The following is a 22,429-nucleotide window of genomic DNA, read 5'->3' as shown; positions in this document are numbered from 1 at the left end:
TGCCATATTTACTCAGCTCTAACGTGCGCATTTTACAGCGAAGATGCTAGCCTCTAATTGGTTGAGCTTTTTTGTGGCATGCTTACGCAAAGACAAACGGCAGCTGGAAGGCTTTGTCTTTGAATTTTCGCGTAACAGAATAATGTTTTCTCGTACATTCGAATTACTACAATCCGATGCTATCATGTGTGCAGGTTGTTTATGTTGTACTTTACAAGTTTTCTGATGCATTTTACTTTGAGAAATTAGTTACATAACGTATTTGCGCTAGGCGGAGCACCTACAAGAATGATGTATGCTGTGCTAACGGTACTGCCACCTAGTGGCTGCAGCCACTAGACCGACCTCAAACAATAGCTGGGAAAGGGCTTTGTCTTTGAGTTTCCACATAACAGATTTACATTTTCTCGTACATTCGAATCACAATCTGAAGCTATCGTGTCTGCTGTGTGTGTAAGTCGTACTTTACGCATCTTATGCAATTTACTTTTAAACATTCATTTAGTTCAATAATGTGCTTGGCGGAGCTAGGGCGCAGAAGAATGAGGATATGTATATATATATGTGCAGCACCTCAGCAACGTGCATGCACGCGCGATATATGTTGCTTGTGGTGGCAGTGCTTGCTTAACCATGTGTAACGTCATCTAACGTTGGCAACAGCTTCGCCGTACATCCACTTTAGCTGGGTGGAATAGAGGCAGATTGATTTTTTTGCTAGAAAAAGCTGCTTAAAACGACGCTCGGTATATTTGAGCACGAAGAACTGCAATAGTGAAAAAACTCGTTGATGGTTGCTGGCATATTACTTTTCTTAAATCTGTAATCTAATCATTAAGTCGGCACTTGTCTTGACTTTTCATTAACACAACTCATTAGTCAACCAACGCGATCCATGGAAACTTCTGCCAATATACGAGACTTACTTTTAACTAACAATCCTGATATACTTTCCTGCATAACTCATGAAGGAGGCATCACTGACCATAATGATATCACCTGGTGCGTCAACTGTTTTTGCTATCAAAAAGACACTTGCCAAAAAGAAAATAACATATTACAGTAAAGCCAATTTTGATGCAATAAACACTAAATTAACAGCTTTTTCTGATCAATTAGTGCACGAGTTTCATACGCACTCCATTGAACAGAACTGGGCCCTCTTTAAAACCACCTTCAGTCATCTCATCGACAAGTTCATTCCTATGTTATCCATTTCCTGCAAAAGTAGTCTTCCTTGGTTTACCAACAAGCTTTGGTGGCTCAATAACAAGAAGGAGAGACTTACAGGCAAGCCAATCTGATTGGTCTCGCGAGTGCTCATGGCAAATACAAAGTATGTGAATAGCCTTATAAGGCATTGCTAAAATCTATTCATTGTAACTTTTTTTGCTCATGACTTGCCACCCATGCTAAAGAATAATACTCGTCGGAACACCGCGCTCGTCGGTTTTGGCGTGTGGTGAATCCTGGAGTTCGTGCTGACATCAGTCTTGCTCATTCTAGTGATATTCCCATTCCCGATTCAGATTGCTCTAAACCTCTCAATGATACATTTGTAACAATTTTCACTCACGAAAACGTTAACTCATTGCCTACATTGAGGGCATTAGTGGGAATCACTATGCACAAGGTAGTCATCTGTGAGCCTGCATGGTGTTTTATCTCTACTAACCAATCTTAACACGTCCTTTAGCACCGATCATCTAGGCTTCAATAATAAAATTTTAAGGAATAAATCGTATAGTATATTTTTCCATGTTAACTGCTCTGTTTTCCCAGTCACCATCAACTGGCTGCACTCCTAATGATTGGCGCACAGCTAAAATAATACCTATCTCCAGATCAGATGATCATGCTTCTCTGCTTTATTATCGTCTCATCTCCTTAATCAGCACTATTTGTGAATTAGTCAAACATATGCACAGTCAAGTCATCAATTTCCTTGAAGACCATAATATTATTTTCAAGCATCGGCATGGCTTTCGCAAGGGCTACTTATGCAACACATAACTTGCCGGATTTATTAACGACATACATACTTTGATAGACGCCGAGCTTCAAGTTGACGCAATATTTTAAGATTTTTTAAAGGCATTTGATGAAGTTCCACATCAGAGGTTGTTACTTAAACTTTCACAACTTAACATTCACCGAAATATAATTGCATGAATCACCGATTTTTTCTCAGCTAAAATTCAATTTACATTAGTTAACAATTCTAACTCATGTTATGCTGATGTTTGGACTTCCTCAAGGTAGCGTACTTGGACCTTTACTCTTTCTAATCTACATTAATTATTTAGCCAGTTGCGCGATGTCAAGGATTGCAGATGATTGTGTAGTTTACTGATGTGTAACATGTAACACTGATACCCACTTACTGCAAACTGACCTAGATACGATATGTGCATGGTGTTCTAATTGGTTAATGCCATTAAATATTTCCAAAACTAACCTCATGTCTTTCACCAATAGGCCACGAATCCCAACCACCTACACCCTTGATAACGCTGTAGAACTCGCCAGAACTTACAAGTACCTTGGTATTAATCTTCAAACTTATCATGGTATAATCATATCAACATTACCCTTGCTTCCACTAACCATGCATACTCTCGGACTTCTTAAACATAAATTAAAAGAAGCCCCAATGCATATTAAAATCTATAGTGCTCATCACATTAATTTGTCCCAAACTAGAATACACGTCTGCCATTTGTGATCCCGAACTAAGTTGTATCGTCAGTAACATTAATGCCTTGCAAAATCATGCTGCGCGTTTGATTTTTTTCTGATTATTCACGTTACACCAGCGTCACCTAATTAAAGTATAAGCTGCGTTGGACAACTTATTACTTCGCCATAAAATTTCCCGCCTATCACTTTTCCATAAGCTCTATCACCATTCTTCATTTCATGATGATTTCTTTCAGTCACCACAAGCTATTTTTCCATGTCGTGACCATCCATATTAAAGCCAATTGCATTAATTGCTTGTCATCACATTATGCATATTCATTTTTACCGCACACAATAACTGAATGGAACACCTTAGCATCAGAAATTGCCACTGAGCCCGACTTAGCTAGCTTTCAAGATCTAATTCGCTCACGAGTTGCCACCTAATCTTATTTTCGGACTTAACAGTGTTTCTTCTCTCTTGCTCTTGTGTGATGCCTGTTGAGGTTTGTTTTTCATTACAGCTATCTTATGTTCTCCTTATATGTACTAATGTTTTACGTGCAATATTTGTGATTCATCTTGTATAATACCTATGTTTCCACACTTACTATTCTTTCTTTTTTTTTTCTTGTTGTACTAATACAATATGTAACCAGTGCCCCCCCCCCCCCCTCCCTCCATGTGATATCCTTGTAATGAGAGCCTTTCGGGGTATCTTGGATAAATAAATAATTCACACGCACGCCGATGCGGGGGTGCTCATCTGCTAAACGAGTTGTCCACTAGTGTCGCTTTTATCTGTTCCGCTTGATGGCGCAACCCACCGCCCTGTTCCGAAGGGGACGCTCATAGCATCCATCCACTCTTGCATCCGTCTGCTACATCGGGCGGCGCTGGAATGAGAACGCCGGTTCCGACCGGCTGCTGTTCTGCTTCTTTATTCTATGGTTCTGCTGCCACGAACAGAAAGCCATGAACAGAGAGCATATTTGATGATTTCATTCTACGGTATCACAGCACTCTGAAGGGTCGCTTCGCTCCTAAACTGAGTGCCCGAAACTGGATTAAGCCACACCACTACATTGTTTTACATTTCCTTATCCTTATATTTTCCTTACCCAATTTGTAACGTGGGCTTAATTCTCCGCGTATTACAGCTGAAAAACCATGCAGCGTGACCGTTCATGAACGAAATGATAACCGCACGTTATAAAACTTAAGAGTTGCCCCGTGAGTTCATAAAGCGAACTGCCGCACACATCTTCGCTGCATACGTTTCTTTTGCACAACCGTTGCATGCTGACACTGTGCCTTGGTAGCTTGAAAAAGATAGAGTTCGGTCACCTGTAGCGACGAATTTACGTGACACAAAGCAGAGCAGAGTTTTATTGCATTGGGATACCTGTTGCAAGCCTTCAACTCCTGTCGACAAGAAACGAGACTTAAAAATTACGCTCACCTTTCGTTGAAACAGCACCGATCCATTTCTCACGCACATGCGTCGCAGAACATTCTTGGAAGCTTTCGCAATAAGATCCTATGTCTTGCTTATACTTAAAATAACGATAATCAACGGTGTAGTTTACTGTAACATGGGAAGTTATTGGAAAGCTGCATGCAGCAAAGGCTAAAGCAAGCTGCCGTCTGTTTCGCAGTGTGTATGTATTCGGCTGCATGGTTTTTCCCCTTGTCTGCGGTAAACATGTATAACGTATTTTTAAAAATATTTTTTGATATATTATTATGCGTTCAATTTCTTTACGATTTTTTCATAGAAATTTTACATTACATTCTGTTTAATGGAGGCAAGAAGAAAAAATTGCCGTCCGCGCGCTAGCTGTACTCGGCGCGTTTCTTTTCTGCACAATTTCTCCTCCTCTAGCTCACTTTTTAATACAAAACATTAGCAAATCTCTTTTTATTTCTTATTTTCGCGAATTTGCATTGGCACATAATAAAAGGAACATGCATCGCGGCCGAAATACCGGCACGACTGCTGGAGCAGCAGACGACGTTTGAGCAACGCCAGCGTAATTCGTAGGTCCTGTCCATAGCGGTATGGTTCTGTCCACAGCATATTATGGGCATAGTGCATTTATACTTTCTTCAATCATTAAAATGTAAGCGCATGCTCCAGTTGAGAGCACGTTTGCATCGAGTAGATACAGTATCTTCCAGCAGGGTCACTGGATTTTGAGGAATAGATTCAAAAGAAAAAAGGATAATGAAACATTGCCCGTCTAGTGAAAGTTAGACTGAAACAATAATTAATCGATTGCATACTAGATTAACTTGAAGTAGCAGCATATTCTACCACTGCTCTTTGCAAGGACACCGAGTCTTCAACTAGAAATTTGACTGCATTGAAAACTGCACCCTAAAAATGACGCGAGAACACACTAAAAAACGTGGCGCATGTGTAAGACCACTTGTCACACATATAACCGCTGACATAGTTGTTCTCATCTTTGGGCAATCCAATGTAGAAGCCTCAAGAAAGAAGCATTGCTTACAGAATTGTCAGACACCCTATGTTAGTGCAATACGAGCTTCATGTATCACTCACTACTTTACTTTTGAAAAACACTTGTGCTTTTGTGCACAGGTAGAGGCATTTCATGTGGTCCAGCCACCATGTAAGCAATACCAGTGCACACCTTTACCATTATGAAGGCTAATTCAAAGGGCATTTCACATGCCAAGCTAGCGGCGAGTTGCATCGTGGTGTTTTAGGTGCTCCCAGGATTTCATGTATCACAAGGTGAACTGGCAAACTGGTTAGTCAAGCATTAAGTGAGCACCTCCTTCACAACTGCTGCAGAGTCTATAAAGAAATGCTCAACACAAGTGGTCAGCACAAAAGAGTACACATTGCAGTCTATACAGTGATAAAAAACTGCTACAAATTGACGACAGTTACCGAGTGTAAATAAATTCCCTTCTGTGGTTTTATCGTGCTGGTGACTGCCGAAACAGGAAGTTTTTTTTTGTAAAGACTGGTGCTCATTAGTTGTCGGTGCACATTTGATTAAGAGGAGAGTTAATTGACCAGTAGCGCGATTGGATGTTTATCCTTTTTTTTAATTCCATCTGCCGGATAATTCGATCAATTCTGTCACACTGTCTAATGTATAGAGTTTTATTTTGCTCTGTGCTTTGGCCCTACCATCCATGTTGGCATGTGAAGAGCTCTACGCATCAATAAATAACGAGTATAAAGTGTATATAGCATCCGTGTAGCGGCACATACAGATGTTAGAAGTCGAGTGAACCCGATGTGGTGGCATCATTATGTTTACTGTGATCATATTTAGTGTGCCAGTCAAACTTGCCTCTACATATTGCACCTTCCAGTATGCAATGGCACAAAAATATCTATCCGAACACAGGCATGTTCAAGTGACAGTTTTTAATACCGGTATGAAAACTCACAACAAACCATAAAAAGTTTTTTTCTTCATTACAATCTGCAGGCATAGTGTCTGTGGTTCTTTTTTTTTTCTTCTATACAGAGATGTTGCAGCAAATGTACAAATATATTCACAAGGCAGTTACAAGATTCTGACAAAAAAAAAGTGGAAAGCATGATGCAACAACAACAAATATATAGCCGAGGAGAAGGTAAGAACAAACAAACAGGAGTTCCATAAAAATATAAGGGGAGGAATGGGGAGGCAGCAAAAGGGAGCCAAGGAAGAAAAGCCGTTCACGCTTGAGCCCTGCTTGATGAACCTGTTTTATACCAGTGATACCCCAGTGTTACACTGCCCTGTGATGGGTTGCACTTGAGATGCCTTAGGCCCGCTTGTGAACCGGAGCAACTTGCACTCGCTTGACTGTGGATAAAAAAAATAGCAGAAGCGTAGAATACAGTCTTCAACTTTAAAGCTTTCGCACAAGTATGTTTGATCGGCCTTCCAATCAGAAGTGGCTACATATAAGTAACCAATCAATCAGCTTGAGCGACTGACTGAATAAGACTACAGCAGAACCTTGCCATTATAATACAACCATGGTTACCTCAGTTTCCAGATTTTGTACATCACGGAAGAGAACAGGGAAAGTGTCCCAATAACAACATTCTGATGTTGCTGTTCTGGATAATCTTACATATCATATCATGGAGATCCTGCTGTAGTTGGCAGTACATGCTCTCGTGGTCCAATTGAGCATGCTCTCAATCTACTAGTACTGTCACCGGAAATGAAATGGGCAGCGCACTAACCATGCATTTCTACCTCTGTTGGCAAATGCGAGCTGCTCCACCTGTCTAAAACAAACTAACCGGCAGGCCCGCTGACAAGGGAGATGGCAAACTGCTGAACAGTCGACACAAGTCGACTACCGGGAACAAATACATGGACATTTCTTCAGGAAATGGGCAGCCCAACATAAGAAACCTGTGAAATAAGTCTACAGGGACACTTCCTCAAGACCACCACTTTTTTTCGAGAAAGGGGGGGCGGAAGCAATATAAAATGGTCAGTGCCGAAAACCAAGGCAGCATCGCCCTGCTACTGCTAACGGGAGGTGGTGCTTTATTATCTTCTTTCTCTCTTTTGCATCATCATAAGGCCTTTTCATCTTGCTCAGAGGTACCCGCTCTCGTAACTACAGAAACAAAATCGTGCCCGGAAATGGTTTTGTACAGTGGGCAGCCAGAAAGTGAGAGAGAGAGAGCGGTGTGATGGAAAGAGAAAAAAGAAATTGTGTCTATGTACATGGCATGCAGCCTCCGAGGAAACCTAACGTGAAGCTAGAGAATAATAAAAAAAAAAAAAAAATAGGTAGAGGGGGAAGAGATTTTACTAGAGAGACGACGAGGCGGGACCATGTGAGCGGGTAAAGCGGGAAAAATGCATCAACAGCAAAAGGCGCCAACGGTTCTTCTACTTTTCTCACTCTGTACCCTTCTCATTTTGTGCTTCGTACTCCCCCCCCCCCCTACTACCACCAAGGCTTTGGCTAACAACTACACTGAGTAGTTTCACTTGGTGTAGTTTTCATTTTTGTTCTCAAGAGCTGCACGTTCATAGACTTTCGGCCCGCTCCTGCAGGGCGGAAAGGGGATATTTTTCTGCGAGCACAATCTCAGGAGGGGGGGGGGGGGGCATTTTTCTCTTCGACGCGATGCACTTAACTAGCTTACGACCACTGCGAGTCTCGGAACTACATGTTTTGCTATTCCACCTACGTGCGCCTAAGCCCTCAGTACTCCTCATTGCATGCTGCAATCGTTTCGCGCACTTGACTACCTCCTTGTTTTTTATGCTGAGAAACTTAACAGGTGCTTTGGTGCAGCAAATCAAGACGCTTGAGTACTTCAACTGAAAACTATTAATACATATATATATATTTTTTTTTCATGTGAATGACCGAAACTGGAGTTCCAAGGGCTTCGACGCGTGCGTCAGAAATTATTTATATATTTAGTAGCCAGGGGGAAGAACAAATTGAAGTTTCTACTGAAGACTCGCTGAAACTAAACAGGAAGCAACCCCATTACCGCCAAAAAACAAATACAAAGTTCAAATTGGGAAACGTTCTGTTTGCAGCTTCATTCAAAGTCTTGGTACCTCTCTTGAGTTTATCACTGGAGGCTTGCCTCAACGATAGCTTTTCTTGCTGGTAGGCGACTTGAGAAGTATTGCTTACTTTGAAAATAACATAACTTGAAAGGCAACTACAGTCGGCAATAACCTAAAAATTCAGTACAAGCTCCAATTCGACTCGGTACCCACGTTGCATCTTCACTCCGCGTACCCAAAACACAGTTGCCAAGAGACTCTGACAGCGATAAATGTTTGCCTTCACCACGTCGTCGAGGGAATGAGTGAATGTAATAGGACAATATGCAAAAAAACAGCAAGCGTGCTCTTTCCACAAACCTAGTCTGACCTAACCAGCATGGTGAACCGCGGGCTAGAATCGTAATTAAGGTGTCGACACGCAAAACTAGTGACACCGTTCCTTGCGCCCTCCAGTCCCCACACTATCCCAAGCTTTCAAAGAAAGTCTTGGCTTTAAAAGGACACTTACACTAAAGCTAATAAAGCATTGTTGAAAAGCTATTTTCATTAACCTTGCAGCAAGAAATTGATTATCAGCGGGATAATGAAGAGCAAAGGTCCAGTTTCTTTTTAATTTCATGCAGGAGCCTGAGCTCTGGTAAGCGAAGCTGATGTCCTGGACCTCAATGTTCTTTTAAATTTGTACCATTGTGGGCCAGTCAAACTTGCTCAAGCTTGCCATATTCAGTCTCTTGCTCTTTTAAATACTACGTAATTCACCTTTACAGCTAAAAACTTATCCAGGCCCAAACAAAAGCCTTAAGTATCCTGCGACATCAAGGTGAGCATATTGGTTTGGGCCGTCAGATGTTCGAGAAAGGCTGCTTAAGGAATTCTGCATATTGTCCATTGGCTGGCCCATGTAACGCAAGTTGTCTTTTTGAGTTGGACGGTGGTGCTTTCCTAGGCTGTCACCAGCTATATCACTGCCATTCAAGCGGCGTGCTTTAATACAAGTGCAGAACATCACAGCCTGCACTCGGGGTCGAGAGGGGAGAAAGGTAACTATAGCTAAGCGCCACAAGCGTTCGTGAATTTGTTCTTTGTGCAACACAACACAGTTAAATAGGGTCAAACGTCGACAACAGAAAAAAAAAAGCGACAAATGAGTGACTTGAAATCGACGTGGGGAAGTTGAGATGCAGAGTGAATTTGCAAGTTCCAAACAGCTCTAGGAAGCACACACATACTGCTGGCTATTTCTCCCAACAAATACCCGTGACCAGATAAGTCACGAAACCCAGAGTTTGCCTGCCATCCAGCCTCAATCGAAATGCCTTGTCTTTTTTTTTTTCCCCTTTTCTTTTTCCCTTGGCACGAAAACCGTTATTTCGACGCATTGACTGGACTCTTTCTGTGTGCACAAAAAAAAAAAAAAGAACACACACATAGCACACGAATTTGATGGGAGAGTGAAATATGACTTTTCTTGTAAAAACGAGAGCAAGTGTGAACGTTGATGGAGGTGGCGGGACGTAAGGACTATGACAAGAGTAGACAAACAGCAAAGGAAAGTCAGAGAGAAAGGGGGACAGGTATGAAGAAATGTAGAACATACAGATTCCCATAAAACCTGCCAAGGAAAAAAGGGAGGGAAAAAATATATAAAGTAGTAGCAAATCATTGACTCGGCAACAGCAAGGAAAAAAAAAATGAGGGGAGGGGGAGAAATACACAGAAACTAATAACATAAGCACTGGATCTTTCTCTCTATATATACAGTTACACAAACTCATGCTAGGCGCGTGCGTGCATGGTTGTTTGATGAAAAATCTGTGTCAAAGCTCTTGTCTCTCTTGGGGGCGCACAAGAGGGAACAAATTGGATGTATGACTTAACAATGATGTACAAGGGGGCAGGAGAAATATAATGTAAGCAGGTTTGCAAAGAAAAGCTAAAAAAAAAATTTCCACGGCGACAGGCATGTGTAATGAACTGAACGCAAAAATGATCCAGCTGTCGGCATGTGGGAACCATGTCACAATCGCCGCTTTCATCTGTGGTTCCGTTGCCTCCGCAAAGATGGCAAAAAACAAAAGAAAGAAAAAAACACACACACAACAACAACACAAGTTTCTGCACTCTCTGTACAATGCGCCAGATGTGTTTATATGGCATGACGTATTTACAATGCAATGGCAGCAAAAAGCGTGTAGAGACAAAAAAAATTAAGAGAAAAACCCTCTACGCCCTTCCTTTTTTATCCACACACGCACCTATGCAAACAAACACAATGGTGAAAAAGACAACAAGAAAATAAATGCGAATGACAAGAGAGGAAAAAAAAGTAAAAGGTAGACAAAAAACTATTATATGCAGAGCGATAACACTTGCCTACCTTTCTTTAGTGTCATTCACATTTCTGTACACAGATATAGTACATCATCCAGTTTCGTCTATGTATAACTTTTTTTCACTAGCTCTCTCTTTTTTTGTGTGTGTATGTGTATGTTTCACAGATATCTCACTAGGATGGGAGAAAGGAATAGAAAGGGGGGGGGGGCAGGAAAAGGTCACAGAGAATAAAATGAAGCATTGCATCGCGACCGGCCTAAGCACTGTCACAGTCATTAGAAGATCCACCCCTTGGTCACTAATATCTCAACAACTGTCATTTGCCCAGGACAGAGTTCAAGAAAGCCCAAATTACTTCACTACCTATCAGTAAGGGACGTCCGTCGGCTTTCACTTTCCGTACACCGAGCAAAGTACATAGAGAAACTCTGCTTTCTAGCACAGCCAGGCGTCCGTCACGCACGGGCCCAGACAGCGTCACAAACTTTTCTTCAAGGCGACTCAATGCCGGTCACTGGCACAGACAGATGTCTCACTTAAGAGCAGAAGCTGTTCTCCAGCATGGCCAGGCATAGGCACATGATCCAAATGCGACTTGGTGACCGTCACATACGGGCCCAACTAGTGTCACAAACTCCAGAAGGTGACTCCGTGGCAGTCACGTGCACAGCCGGATAACGTAACGTTAGAAGGAGAAATTGTTCTCCAGTAAGGTAATTTAACGTCGCAAGGTACTTACGCTTACTTGGTGGCCATCAAGTCTGCGGCCACATAATGTAAAAGTTTAAAAAGTGACTCCCATGGCAGTCACATGCACGTTCAGATAGCGTCACATGCATGGCCATGTAATGTCACAAACTGCCAGGGTAGCTCAATGGTGGTTGCATGTTGGCTGTCATCTGGCATGGCTAAATAGTGTCACATTAAAAGAAAAAGCTGTTATCCCAGCATGACCAAATAATGTCACAAGATATGGTTACTCTGTGGCTGTCACGTGCAAGCCCATACAGTGTCACAAGTTTGCAAGTTGACTGAAGCCCATCACATGTATAGCTATGTAACATATCACAAACTGCCAATGTGGCTCTGTTACACATTGGCCCTCATCTGGTGGCCACGAGAGATAACTGTCCTGCCAGTGTGGATATTACGGAGACAGAGCATATTTGCATTCCAGGCCACAAGATGCTACCTCAACTCGAATCTGCCCCTTCCATCTTTTTTGCATGCGTTCCTGTGCTACGCTATCTGGTCACATGCTCGTGACTGTGACGATGTCAGACTTCCTCTCCCCAAATACGGAAGCATGCCCCTTTCTTGCCGCAAAGCCAAGAAAAATCAGAGCAGAGCGGCTGGGTGCAGGGAGCCTTTAAAAAGTTTATGTTCTAGAAAAGCAGGGTCAAAATTCAGAGCTTATCATTAGTAAGAGCTGTTAGGCCACGAGTGGCTGGTACCTGCTCTTGCGAACAAATTAAACATAAAAACTTCTTTTTCGTGAATAAGGTTTTAGAAGCCAATTTCTCTAAATTAGGCATAGAGTGCAAGAAAATGCAGCATTGCTGTGCACAAAAGCTAGCGCCTATCTGTATAAAGGGATGGGAGTTCATATTATAGAAGGCAGCACCTGTCAACGAAGTCATATGCACAACTGTAAGCCTTTCATCTTCCATAGGTAATGCCTGTGTTTTTACACACATGCATATATAAAAAGAAAAAGGCAGCCCAGAGTTACAGTAATGACTGAGCAAGACAATGAAGAGAAAAAAAAAGAAGTTGGGAACTAGCCTAAAATTCTAAAGATGCATATCATCTCCGAATGTGCCGTGTTAGAACAAATTTAAAGAGAAAGGTTTCTCGAAATGTCTTGTCCACTTATCGGTGACTTGCACGACCCAACAAATGTCAGCCTCGCGATGCATTATCTGGCTGGTTTTTCCATTTCCTCAAGAACGCTTTCCATCCCGCACAAGCAGCACAACAGCCATACCCGAGGCTAAGTCAACAACCGCGAGTAGTTCAGTGCAACAACAACATGAACACAAGGGGGCAGACAGATTCAGCTGTGCAAATACAAAATTTTCCAATTTTCAAGCTCTGCAGTTCGGATGAGCTGGGCCATGAAATCACAAACCACACACTTATGCATGTGGGCCTGTGGCATAGCTGTGGTTGTGCAGAGAGAGAGAGAGCCCCGCCCACTTTCCTCCTTGCCACAGCGGGAATGTGTTGTGTTGCTACAAAAATATGGCAAGCTAGATGACATGAAAGGAGGATCTGGCGCTGCCTCTATGCTATTTGCTTCCTCTTGGCTTGGGCAAGAAAACGGCAACTATCCATTACCGCTAGCGCCGCCAGACAACAGCTTCCTGGCGGCTAAAGTTGCATGCTTGACCTAAACATTCTACGAGAGAACAACCTTCCTGGACCGGACATGCCTGCTGAACAGTCACTTAAAAGCAGGAGACCGTTGACAGCAAGGAGCAGAGAAACTGGGAGGAAGGGGGGACAAAGAAAAAAAGAAGAAAACGGAAGGACTAAGAGTGAATATAACGAGTGAGGCGCAACCTCTTTTGCACGGCTCCCCGGTGGAAAATATGCGAGGGCGCCGCCGCAGACGCAGAGAAGCGGCAGCAGCGGTAGTAGTAGTAGTAGTAGTAGTAGTGGTACAGAGCAGGTAGCACAATAGTAGCAGTAGTAGCACACAGCAACAGCAGTGTCCTCTTTTGGGTTCGGTGTGTTATGTGTGTGTAACGCGCGATCACGTGTGTACATGGTGGTGTGTTCTTTTGCATTCCTAAGGCCCCGTGGGTGGTTGCTACCTATGGCTGTCTTTGGAGTAGCGCCGCCGCTTGTTTGGGGCCGCCGCCTCCTGCTGGGGGTCTGCACAGAACAAAGTGAATGGCAAAAAGAAATTGTGAACTCCCACAGTTTCAATTGAGCACTTATCCTTTCGTTAAGCCTACAATGCCTAAACACCATTCCACATCAAGGGAAGTTAGAATTAGAATTAATCAACGAGTGCTTCTGAATAAACTTCGGTATACAGACAGCGTCTGTCATGTCCATTTCCTTTCTTAGTCCCCATTTTTCTTGCACCGTTCATTATGGAAATTAGAACTTGTTCCCCTTTATTCATGTGCAGAAGAAACAATGAAAAGATACTTTATTAAATAATTCATAACTGGACTTTATTATTTCATTTGTTTTATCCCCATGGCATTTTAGCATCCCAGTGGAGAGTGGGCTGCAGAAGAAACAGCAAGGTGGAAATAAAATCTTCCAGTACACGCACTATTTGTTAACTGAACAATGCTAGGCAATTAAAAGGCCCCCCCACCAGGCCCAACCAGAAACTTCGTTACACACCGGAGCTTGTAACTTGGCCTCTAGAAAGTATTTTACTGAAAGAATTTTGCAAATTGGTACACTAGAAAAGATGGAAGGAATTGAAATGTTGTGAAGCCATGCAACCAGGAGAGAGAAGTGGTTCTGAATGGGAAGGGGGAAAGGTTCGTGCTAGCTTCTGCGGCCCCTGAGGCAGCATGGCTCAGCAGCGCGCTTCACTGACGCCACAGAGGTACCCTCTCCCTTTAGCAAACTTTCCTTTCCTGCCTTCTCCCATATCGGAGTTGAGAGCAGGGTGTCTATCAAGTTGACAATTTCGATTTCCCTGAGTTTTCCAGACTTTCCTCGAGTGCCTTTGCAAAATTCCCCGAGTGACAAAGAACGTTTTTTTTTATGTCAAGAGGGGCTGACACCATGTCGCCCAATGCTCTCTTAGTAAGCATGTTAAAAAATAAAAAAAACGTCTTAATCCAGTTTGGAGAGTAAGGAGTAATGTTTATTTTATTCAATACAGAAAACTGAAGGCAGGGGTTAGTAAAATGCATGGCAAATAAAATATCTACGAAAAAAAAAAGAAAGGTAAAGCCCACTGCAAATCGAGTCAAACATTTTCAAATACGAATAAAAAGAGATGCGTACAGAAGCAAATATTTTCGAAAATGAGCTATTTCTATCAACTGATACCAAGCTCATTGGCATTAGGCCCGAACTTTGTCACAAGTGAGGTTCTCCCAGCAGACGGAAAGTCAACCTCAACTGTCCTGACATACTCTCGGCCCATGCACAATGCCTCAGTGTTGCCTTTCACTGCTTTAAAGAGTTTATGTTGGTTTGGATGACGGTCATCCGCATCTCGGCGTCAGTCAAGACATTCCTTTTTGAGCTCAAGCTCCTTCAAGGAAGAGGCGGCACAGTTCATTTCCCGATCGTTCCTCAAGGCGACGGTCCATTCTGCTCACATCCTCGTTCTGCCACATGTTCGCCGCACGGACCACTTGAAGCATCTTTTTGGTAAGTTGTACAGTCAGCGCCCGACTTTTCAGACTTCCTAGGGGCCGCTAAAGCTTCCGAAAAATCGGGAAGTCCGAAAAAATTAAAAGCATGTCTTTTACTGCCCTTAAGTGTTCAAATCACCACAGGCACGCCCGAAAAAGCTCTGGAGGCCGGCCAGTACACTTATTAGGGATATTGGTGCTTGTACTGTGACAGGAGACGGCGGGTGCGAGCATGTATAATTAGAGAATATGTGCTGTGTCCCGTGACAATTGCTTCTTGTTACAATGCTTGTTAAGCTTCACCGCAATACTTTATGTATGCTTCACCGTGTAACATTAGTGTGCTGAGGCGAAGCTGCCTTTCGGGAACTGGTGTTATGCAACGCGTCATGCTTTTTAAGCTTTCAAGCCAATCGCGAGGATTACAGAGGCGGAGTCAGTGCCATTGCTGACAGCGGCGAATTCTTTCAATGAAAAATACGGCACCTAATGGCAAGAACCTTAATAGCAAACGTCAAAGCAGCTAGGCCATGTGTTACCGTGAGGTTGGCTATGGCTGCCAGTGGATCCGTGTACGAGAGCGCTGGTTCGAGGCGGCGAGATAATCAAAACGGCGGCAGTGGTGCCTTTGATTAATGCCGTTTTGGATCTGCGATTGCGGCAAAAAGTCTGGAAAATTGGACAGCGAAGGGTTCTCGTGTTCGAAATTTCAGACGTTCTTATACACCGACTCTATGGGGTATGAGCTGTCCGAATTATCAGGCGTCCAGAAAATCGGCTGCTGACTGTACACCGTAAACTCCTTGAACCGACGACACAGTGTCCAAGACAGTTCGTTTTGATCCCTCTCTTTTACTCGAGCCAGCATTACGGTGACTTTTGTCCCTTTCAATAACATGACAGCTAATTTTCCCTGATAGAAGCGCAAATTCCTTGAGCTTTCCCCGAGTATTGCCAGACTATTCAAAATCCCTGAGAATTCCCGGTTTTCCCAGTTTTCACCGTTGGTAGACACCTTGGAGAGATTATGTCTCGTCCTTGCCAGATTATGTCGCCTTGTCCCCCTCCCCCTTCTTCATTTTCTTCTGCAGTGCGGCACATTTCCGGCGGTGGTTCTGTGCATTCTGCACTGGGTGATTTACTGAAGTCGCCTGTCATAATCAATGACATTGCTGGCAGTGGGTGCTGGGCAGAGAGTACTTGATGTGTGTAACCCTTATTCTCCAGCAGAGCAGAAGGCGTGGCTTGCTCGGGAGGAAAGGCATACAGCTTGAAGTTTGTGCTGTCTAAGGGCTGTACAGTGCTTTGAAACTTTACAGACACGATCACTAGTGAGTGACTTGTGCACCACGCTAGTCTGTTTCCAATGCCTGAACCTGGTGAGGGGCCCTTGAAGTATAACTTTGCGACACTGTAATATAAGTAGCATAAAAACCGCTAACATTAGTTTGTACAAAATGCTTGCTATTATGTAAATTATATGAAAATTTTTTATTATTATATTAATGCATACAATTTTAGAGGGAACTTCGTCGCCTTTTTCAATGTATGGGGCAAAAATGATTGTAAAAGCATGTTTTACAAGCACAAAGTCTAACTTAATGCGATGATCAATGTTCTGAGATAAGTAACGTGGTTGTGACATGAATTTTGGATGCAGAGTAGAGTGGTGATATAAGTTATGAAAAAACGACAGGCAAGAAACCCTTGGACGAGTTGCCGGAGACTGAAGACCCACACTGGATTTCGCTGTAGGCACGCTTGTAGCACAGCCATAGCTTTAAAGTAAATACAAAGCTGAGCTATTTTGGATTAGTTTAGCGGCTTATAAGGTTTTTGTTAAAAGGGTTCTATACAGTCAAACCCGACTATATCAAACCCGTTTATATCGAATTATTCAATATATCAAACAATTTCTGGACAGGGTTTAGCTACAATGAGCATATATAGCAAAAATGAAGCTTACATCAATAATAAATAGCAGTGACTCCCGATATATCGAACGCCAACGCCAAAAAAGTGCCCCCAGAAGTTGGCTTTCCCTCGCGGTGGCGGGAAACCCGGCGGCGCGACTCTACCCAACCGCTCTCCCTATTGTGACCGCGCTGCCTCAGGCGAGCCGTTGACACCCCCCTGCAAAAAAATGATCCTGGCCCGCCCGCAGAGCTTGCTCAGACAGCCAATCAGAGGCTCTTGTGCCCTCGTCTTGCAAGATGGCGAAAGTGCGAGTCGTCTCGCTGCTTTTGTGGTTCATTGTGTGTGCACCTTGTGGGCCTTCTCCCGCAGTGTTGCCGTGATGAAGCGGCAGAATTCACCTTTCGTTGTGAAGCTTGAAATCATAAATCGGGTCGAACGCGGTGAGCAGTCGGATGTCTCCGCAGCGTGCAAGATTCCGAGGAGCACTCTCAGCCCGATCGTGAAGAATAAGGTATATTAACTCTACAGAATAAGGGGGAGGTTAGGGCTAAAGTGGCCAAACTCGCGACCCAAAAAAAGTGGACATGACTACATTATTGTCGCAAACTTGCCGATATTAACGATATTATTCATTACTGATAAGGAAGAAACTGTTTCAATGCGCGTAATGTATTCACGAGAAGAAAAATAACCGTGTTCGGCGCGTTCGGCTTGCTCCGCCGGCTGCCATTTTTGTTTTGGTGTCCTGCAGTGACAGCGGCAGCCGCCTGCTTGTCATCTCACAGCAAATGCAGGATGAAAAACGAAAATATTTTTTTTTTCTTGTGAAATTTAACTTGCGTAATTATCACACCCCTGAATTTGCATCAATTTTTTAAGGGGGGATATGGGGATCAAAACTAACTTTTTTATTTACCAGCCGATCTTGATGAAATTTTGCACAGGTGTTAATAATACTACATAAACAAAACTGTGAAAATATGGTGAAAATATGGCTGCAATATCTGAAGTACTTTAGTGTTTACAAAATTTTTCTGCTTTCATTTTTGCAAAATGCCTGCACACCTGTATATTGATGCTAGGAGTTCAAGCAAACATTGATAACACTCCTATATGTATTCTCCACACAGTGACATTCCTGTAATTTTTTTAGCCTAACAGAATTTTTTTATATTTTCATTCTTTGGCATCTACTTCAGTTGCATGAAAATCTCGACTGTGAAAACAAAAGATAACAAATTATCAAAGCAAGTATTTTGAAAACAAAACATGTCACTGTGTGCAGTGGTGCACTATGAGTGTAACAAAACAAACGGTGTAAAAATATTCATAACGGTGGCTGAGATATTGGCTTTGCAAGTTGACCTTGGTGGCAGAAAAAAGTTTTGAGAAAAAGGCGTTCGAAGATCTGGGCCATATTTATTCGACTAGAAACCACCGGCCTTGTAGGTGCAGGTGTCAGGTTGATCTCTTGGCTTCTTGGATCTTTTATGCTTGCTTTCATGTGCTTTTTGTGCCCTCTTCTTGCACAAGGCATCTTTCTTAGCCGCTCGACTCGCTCGAGTCCGTCGCCACCGAGCATGCCACTCCAGCCGTAAACCCCATCTTCCGTTCGTTTGCCGGCACAGAACCAAGTGACGCGCGGACAGTGGCGGCGGTCATATTCAACACCTCCGACAAGATTACTTGTGACTAAAGATGCGACTGTATGGTGCGACCGTTGCTGATGCACGGTTCGTCTTCACGGCCGGCAGACGCACGCGCTTGGACCGCACTTTCCTCGTTCATCTCGGTGACGGCGGTGGCACAATCGGGGTACGTCGCGGAGCATTTGCGGGGCGTTGCAGGCCCGGAAGCATCGCAAAAGGCCGTTATTAGTTCGGTATAATCACCACTGGAACTCAAGGATGCAACAGTCTGCGAACTGCCCGGCAATGCGTCGATAGTCTAAGCTCGCGCGCGGACGCATCTCTGCTAGGACTACTTATCCTTCGGAAGTTCGGCGGCTTGCGCTTGCGGCTGCCGAAGCGGTGCTTGGTCGCGTATTTCGTCGTCCACGTCCGCCTAGTGATGCTCGAAATCACAAAATGAAAATAGAAAACTCAAATCCGAATAAAGCGATGAAGCGGCGGCGCACCTCGAATATCCAACACGTATACAAAGGGGCAGCAGCCAGCGCGCGAAGAAACGGGAGAAGCAGACGCCGCAGCAGCTCGCCTCCGGAACCGGCCAATGAGGCGGCTCATACAACGCACGTGACGGAGCAAGCCAATCGGCGGCCGCGACAACCAGCTCCGCGACCTTCAGACTTTTTGTTTTTTTTATGCTTGCTCTTCTCTCTATCAGGAAATGAAAGAGAGGCGTCAAAAGGCGAAGAGGCGCGCTTTTCAACGGTACCAGCATGGCCGCGCCGCGTACTGCCGTTCCGGAGCTAGGGACGCTTGAAAACAGCGACTTTTCCACCGATTTTCACGAAATTTTCGCTGTATTGCCTTATGTATATATTTATTTATGGTACTTAGCAGTCGTTTTCAGCGGAAATACTTGGAAAACTTATAGAAAAGGGGTCAAAGATTCAATATCTGCAACTTTCTAAAAAGTGATTTTTGGGTCGTTTTCCAAGATTTGATCCCCGCGTCCCCCCTTAAACAAAAAAGTGCGATCATTATGCGAGTAAATACCGTAGTACTAGCCCAAGTATACCAGCAAGCAGATAGCTTTCTTAACTATATATTCAACAAGATGATTCCACGTCAAGTTCAACGTAATATGCATGCCCGAGTATTTATGCGAAGTTGTCATTTCTAAGATAACATTATTCAGAAAGTACACAGGTAGGTTACTGTTGATTGTGATACTCTCAAACTTACACTTGTTAACGTTAAGCTCCATTGACCACATTTGGTACCAATTGCTGACGTTATTAGGGTCGGCCCGAAGCAGCGTGACGTCATGTTCAGTAGTTATTTCTCTGAAGATTACATAGTCGTCTGGAAATAAGTGCATGTCAGATGTTATTGCTGCAGGTAGGTCATCAGCACAGACAAGGAGCAAAAGAGGTCCCAGGATGAAGAGACACCAGACTGCACGTTATTGTGAGGTGAGTTATGACAATCGCCAAACTGTCAGCATATAAAAAATGTTACTACAGGCTATGCATTAATTTTCCTATGCTTATTAAACCCCAATTTTGAAGTATCAAGCTCAGTGCAGCAATAACAACATGCTCGGGATTACCTATAAAACTTGGTTGTCAGCCTGTGCTCACCCAGTGTTCTTTTCTTTGTGGGTGGTGCACACTTTTATCTGGAGCTTTTTTCCAGTTGAATGAGCAGGCAATTTACACTGTCTCACCTGTGGAAGGTCCGGACGCCCTGGTTTTTCTCTTCATGACAACCACAGCATCATCGTCCCTGACCTCAGAGTCCCGTCGGAAGTTGCGCTGGTTTGGCAGTCGGGGAGGAGACCGGTGGTCTCGGCCCGCCGGCACTGCAGGAAATAAGGCATCCAACAAACCATAAGTCTAAGCCACGTTTAAAAAAGTTGCTGGCTCTCCTGAAATTGAGAGTAGATCCAAGCATGAAATGGCAACCGGCAAAGCAGACTGATTGGAGATGATACTAGCCACAATCTTAAAGTAGGTGTAGTGCATGTTCACAATGGCACACCCCACCATACCACACCGCACCAAACCATACTAACCAAAATAACCAAAATAACACTTTATTAGACCTACGGCCGCTGCACTTGTCATCTGCCTGCCACTAAAGCCAATCTACAACCGTTAGCGCGCTCACATATCACAGTTTTCAGCACGCTTCCAGTGAACGCCTTCATCCGCACTGCACACAAAAAAATTGATAAAAAATGTTCCACGGTGTTTTCCACATTACTACTTCATGATAACATGCTCTGGCCGGTAACTTCCCATTGCACTAAACAAAGTGGGTACTATTGGTTGTAAATCCCTTTAAGCTCTGACTGGTTGATCTCGTTTTGTTCTCGCAATTTGCCTGGATGTTCTCGTTTGAGTGCCTGGATAATGGATCTGGCTTTTGGCTCAAGGTCACTTGAAGGTCGCCGACAATGGGAGCTAAACGCATTTCATGCTTAAAAAACGCCACAGTTTTGCCTGAAGGGCGAAGCACTGAGGGCAACAGCAAAGTTTTAGAGTTGTCGCACATGAACTCCTCGGACAGTCCTTTAACCGTATGCATGACAGCACACAAGACAACTTCTGCTGGGCAGAAGGAACAGTAACCCTGGCTGCTACCAGGCATCTCACAATGACGGTGTGCTGAGGATCGTCGCCAGTGGCAGTGCGGGTATTGCACCTTGTTAGTGCACGAAATGAGACCAACGGGAAAGTGTCAATGTTAGCACCCAGTAAAACATCAGATGACGCTAGCAAGAAGTTTACAGCCTGTTCTGCTCACACCAGTGTGTTTATACAGAAGCATGCACAAAACACTCACGATGGCTGCGGAAGACAAGATGCCATTCCGGCTGTGCCATTGAGCAAACTGAGTGGAGCACTGACAGTCCGTCCATTTCGCTTTGTCGTTTTTGCAACTAAATGCTCTCTGTATCTCTGGAGAGCCCCCAACTTTCTGTTCACGAGCAATGTGACAGCAGGATGGCGGCAAAAAATGTGCCTAGAGTGTCTGCATTACTGCCGTTCACCGAGAGATTGAACCACAGGGGGCAGCACCGTCACCACGTCAGTGCGGATAGGCATAGGCGGCACATATCCAAATGTACACAGTGGTGCTTCGTTGTGAACCACTTGGCCCAATTTTATGGTAATGAAACACACTGGCTGCAGTGAACTTATTATATATTGCCCTCCAATGGCTGCATTATTGCACGAAATGTGCAGAAAGCTTATTTTTACTCGGAAAGAAGTGCAGTGCCTAATGGGCGAGTGGCACTCGGCCAAACCATGTACTTTTGGCACTTCCCTGGGGCTTTTTGTGCTTGTTTCACTGGTGTTCCACCTGCTCTGCTAAAATCGTTGCGCAACTTAATTATTAGTGCATTCTCTGCAAATATTGCAATGGTTATAACAAAGTCAGCATCCCCGTACAAGGAAGGTAGCAAGGTAATGTGCAATTTACAGCAACAATTTTAGGCTTAGATTTTCTTTTTCATGCCTTTTCAATTTGCTGCAAAACGTAAACAGTTAACGAGTTCAATTACACAAGCTACGCCTTGGCGAATAACAGCAGGTTAGCAAAATTGCCAGGTTGCTTCAAACGAGAACTTTTTAACGCGAAATCATTAAGCGCCCCGTGTCGCAGAAAATCCAGTGTCGGCATCCCCTGTCCAGCGTCGACCATTGTTTCGGCAAAAATCATTCCGAACCACACATATCCAGCCACACAGGCCCTCCGTGTAGTGCAAAGAAGTTACTGAACTAATTGAATTTCTCAAAGTAAACTATGTCAGAAAAATTGCGAGTACGACTTACAACCTGCAGACATGATAGCTTCGGATTGTAATTTGAACATACGAGAAAACATAACTCTGTTACGCGGAAACTCACACACAAATCCTTTTTCCGCTGTTTCTACCATTCCTAGACCGGCTACAATGTCCGAGATTTGCGCTGTTGGAGGCCAC

At 43.7% G+C, this 22,429-nt stretch overlaps 1 protein-coding gene across 4 annotated transcripts in view; it reads right to left on the bottom strand.

Moving 5' to 3' along the window:
- Positions 1-6,079: 6,079 nt before the first annotated feature.
- Positions 6,080-22,429, bottom strand: part of LOC139046645 (pneumococcal serine-rich repeat protein-like) — a 64,483-nt gene continuing 48,133 nt past the window's right edge. For all 4 annotated transcript variants that reach the window (XM_070530014.1, XM_070530015.1, XM_070530017.1 and 1 more), the window contains 2 exons: positions 20,162-20,296; positions 6,080-13,430 (listed from right to left, as the gene is read on the bottom strand). In XM_070530014.1, coding sequence (XP_070386115.1) covers positions 13,366-13,430; positions 20,162-20,296 — 200 coding nt within the window. In that variant the 3' untranslated portion in view covers positions 6,080-13,365. The remainder of the gene's footprint in view (positions 13,431-20,161; positions 20,297-22,429) is intronic.

The sequence above is a fragment of the Dermacentor albipictus genome, unplaced genomic scaffold, assembly GCF_038994185.2.
Source record: "Dermacentor albipictus isolate Rhodes 1998 colony unplaced genomic scaffold, USDA_Dalb.pri_finalv2 scaffold_40, whole genome shotgun sequence".
Classification (NCBI taxonomy): domain Eukaryota; kingdom Metazoa; phylum Arthropoda; class Arachnida; order Ixodida; family Ixodidae; genus Dermacentor; species Dermacentor albipictus.
This window is presented reverse-complemented; position numbering and strand designations above follow the sequence as displayed.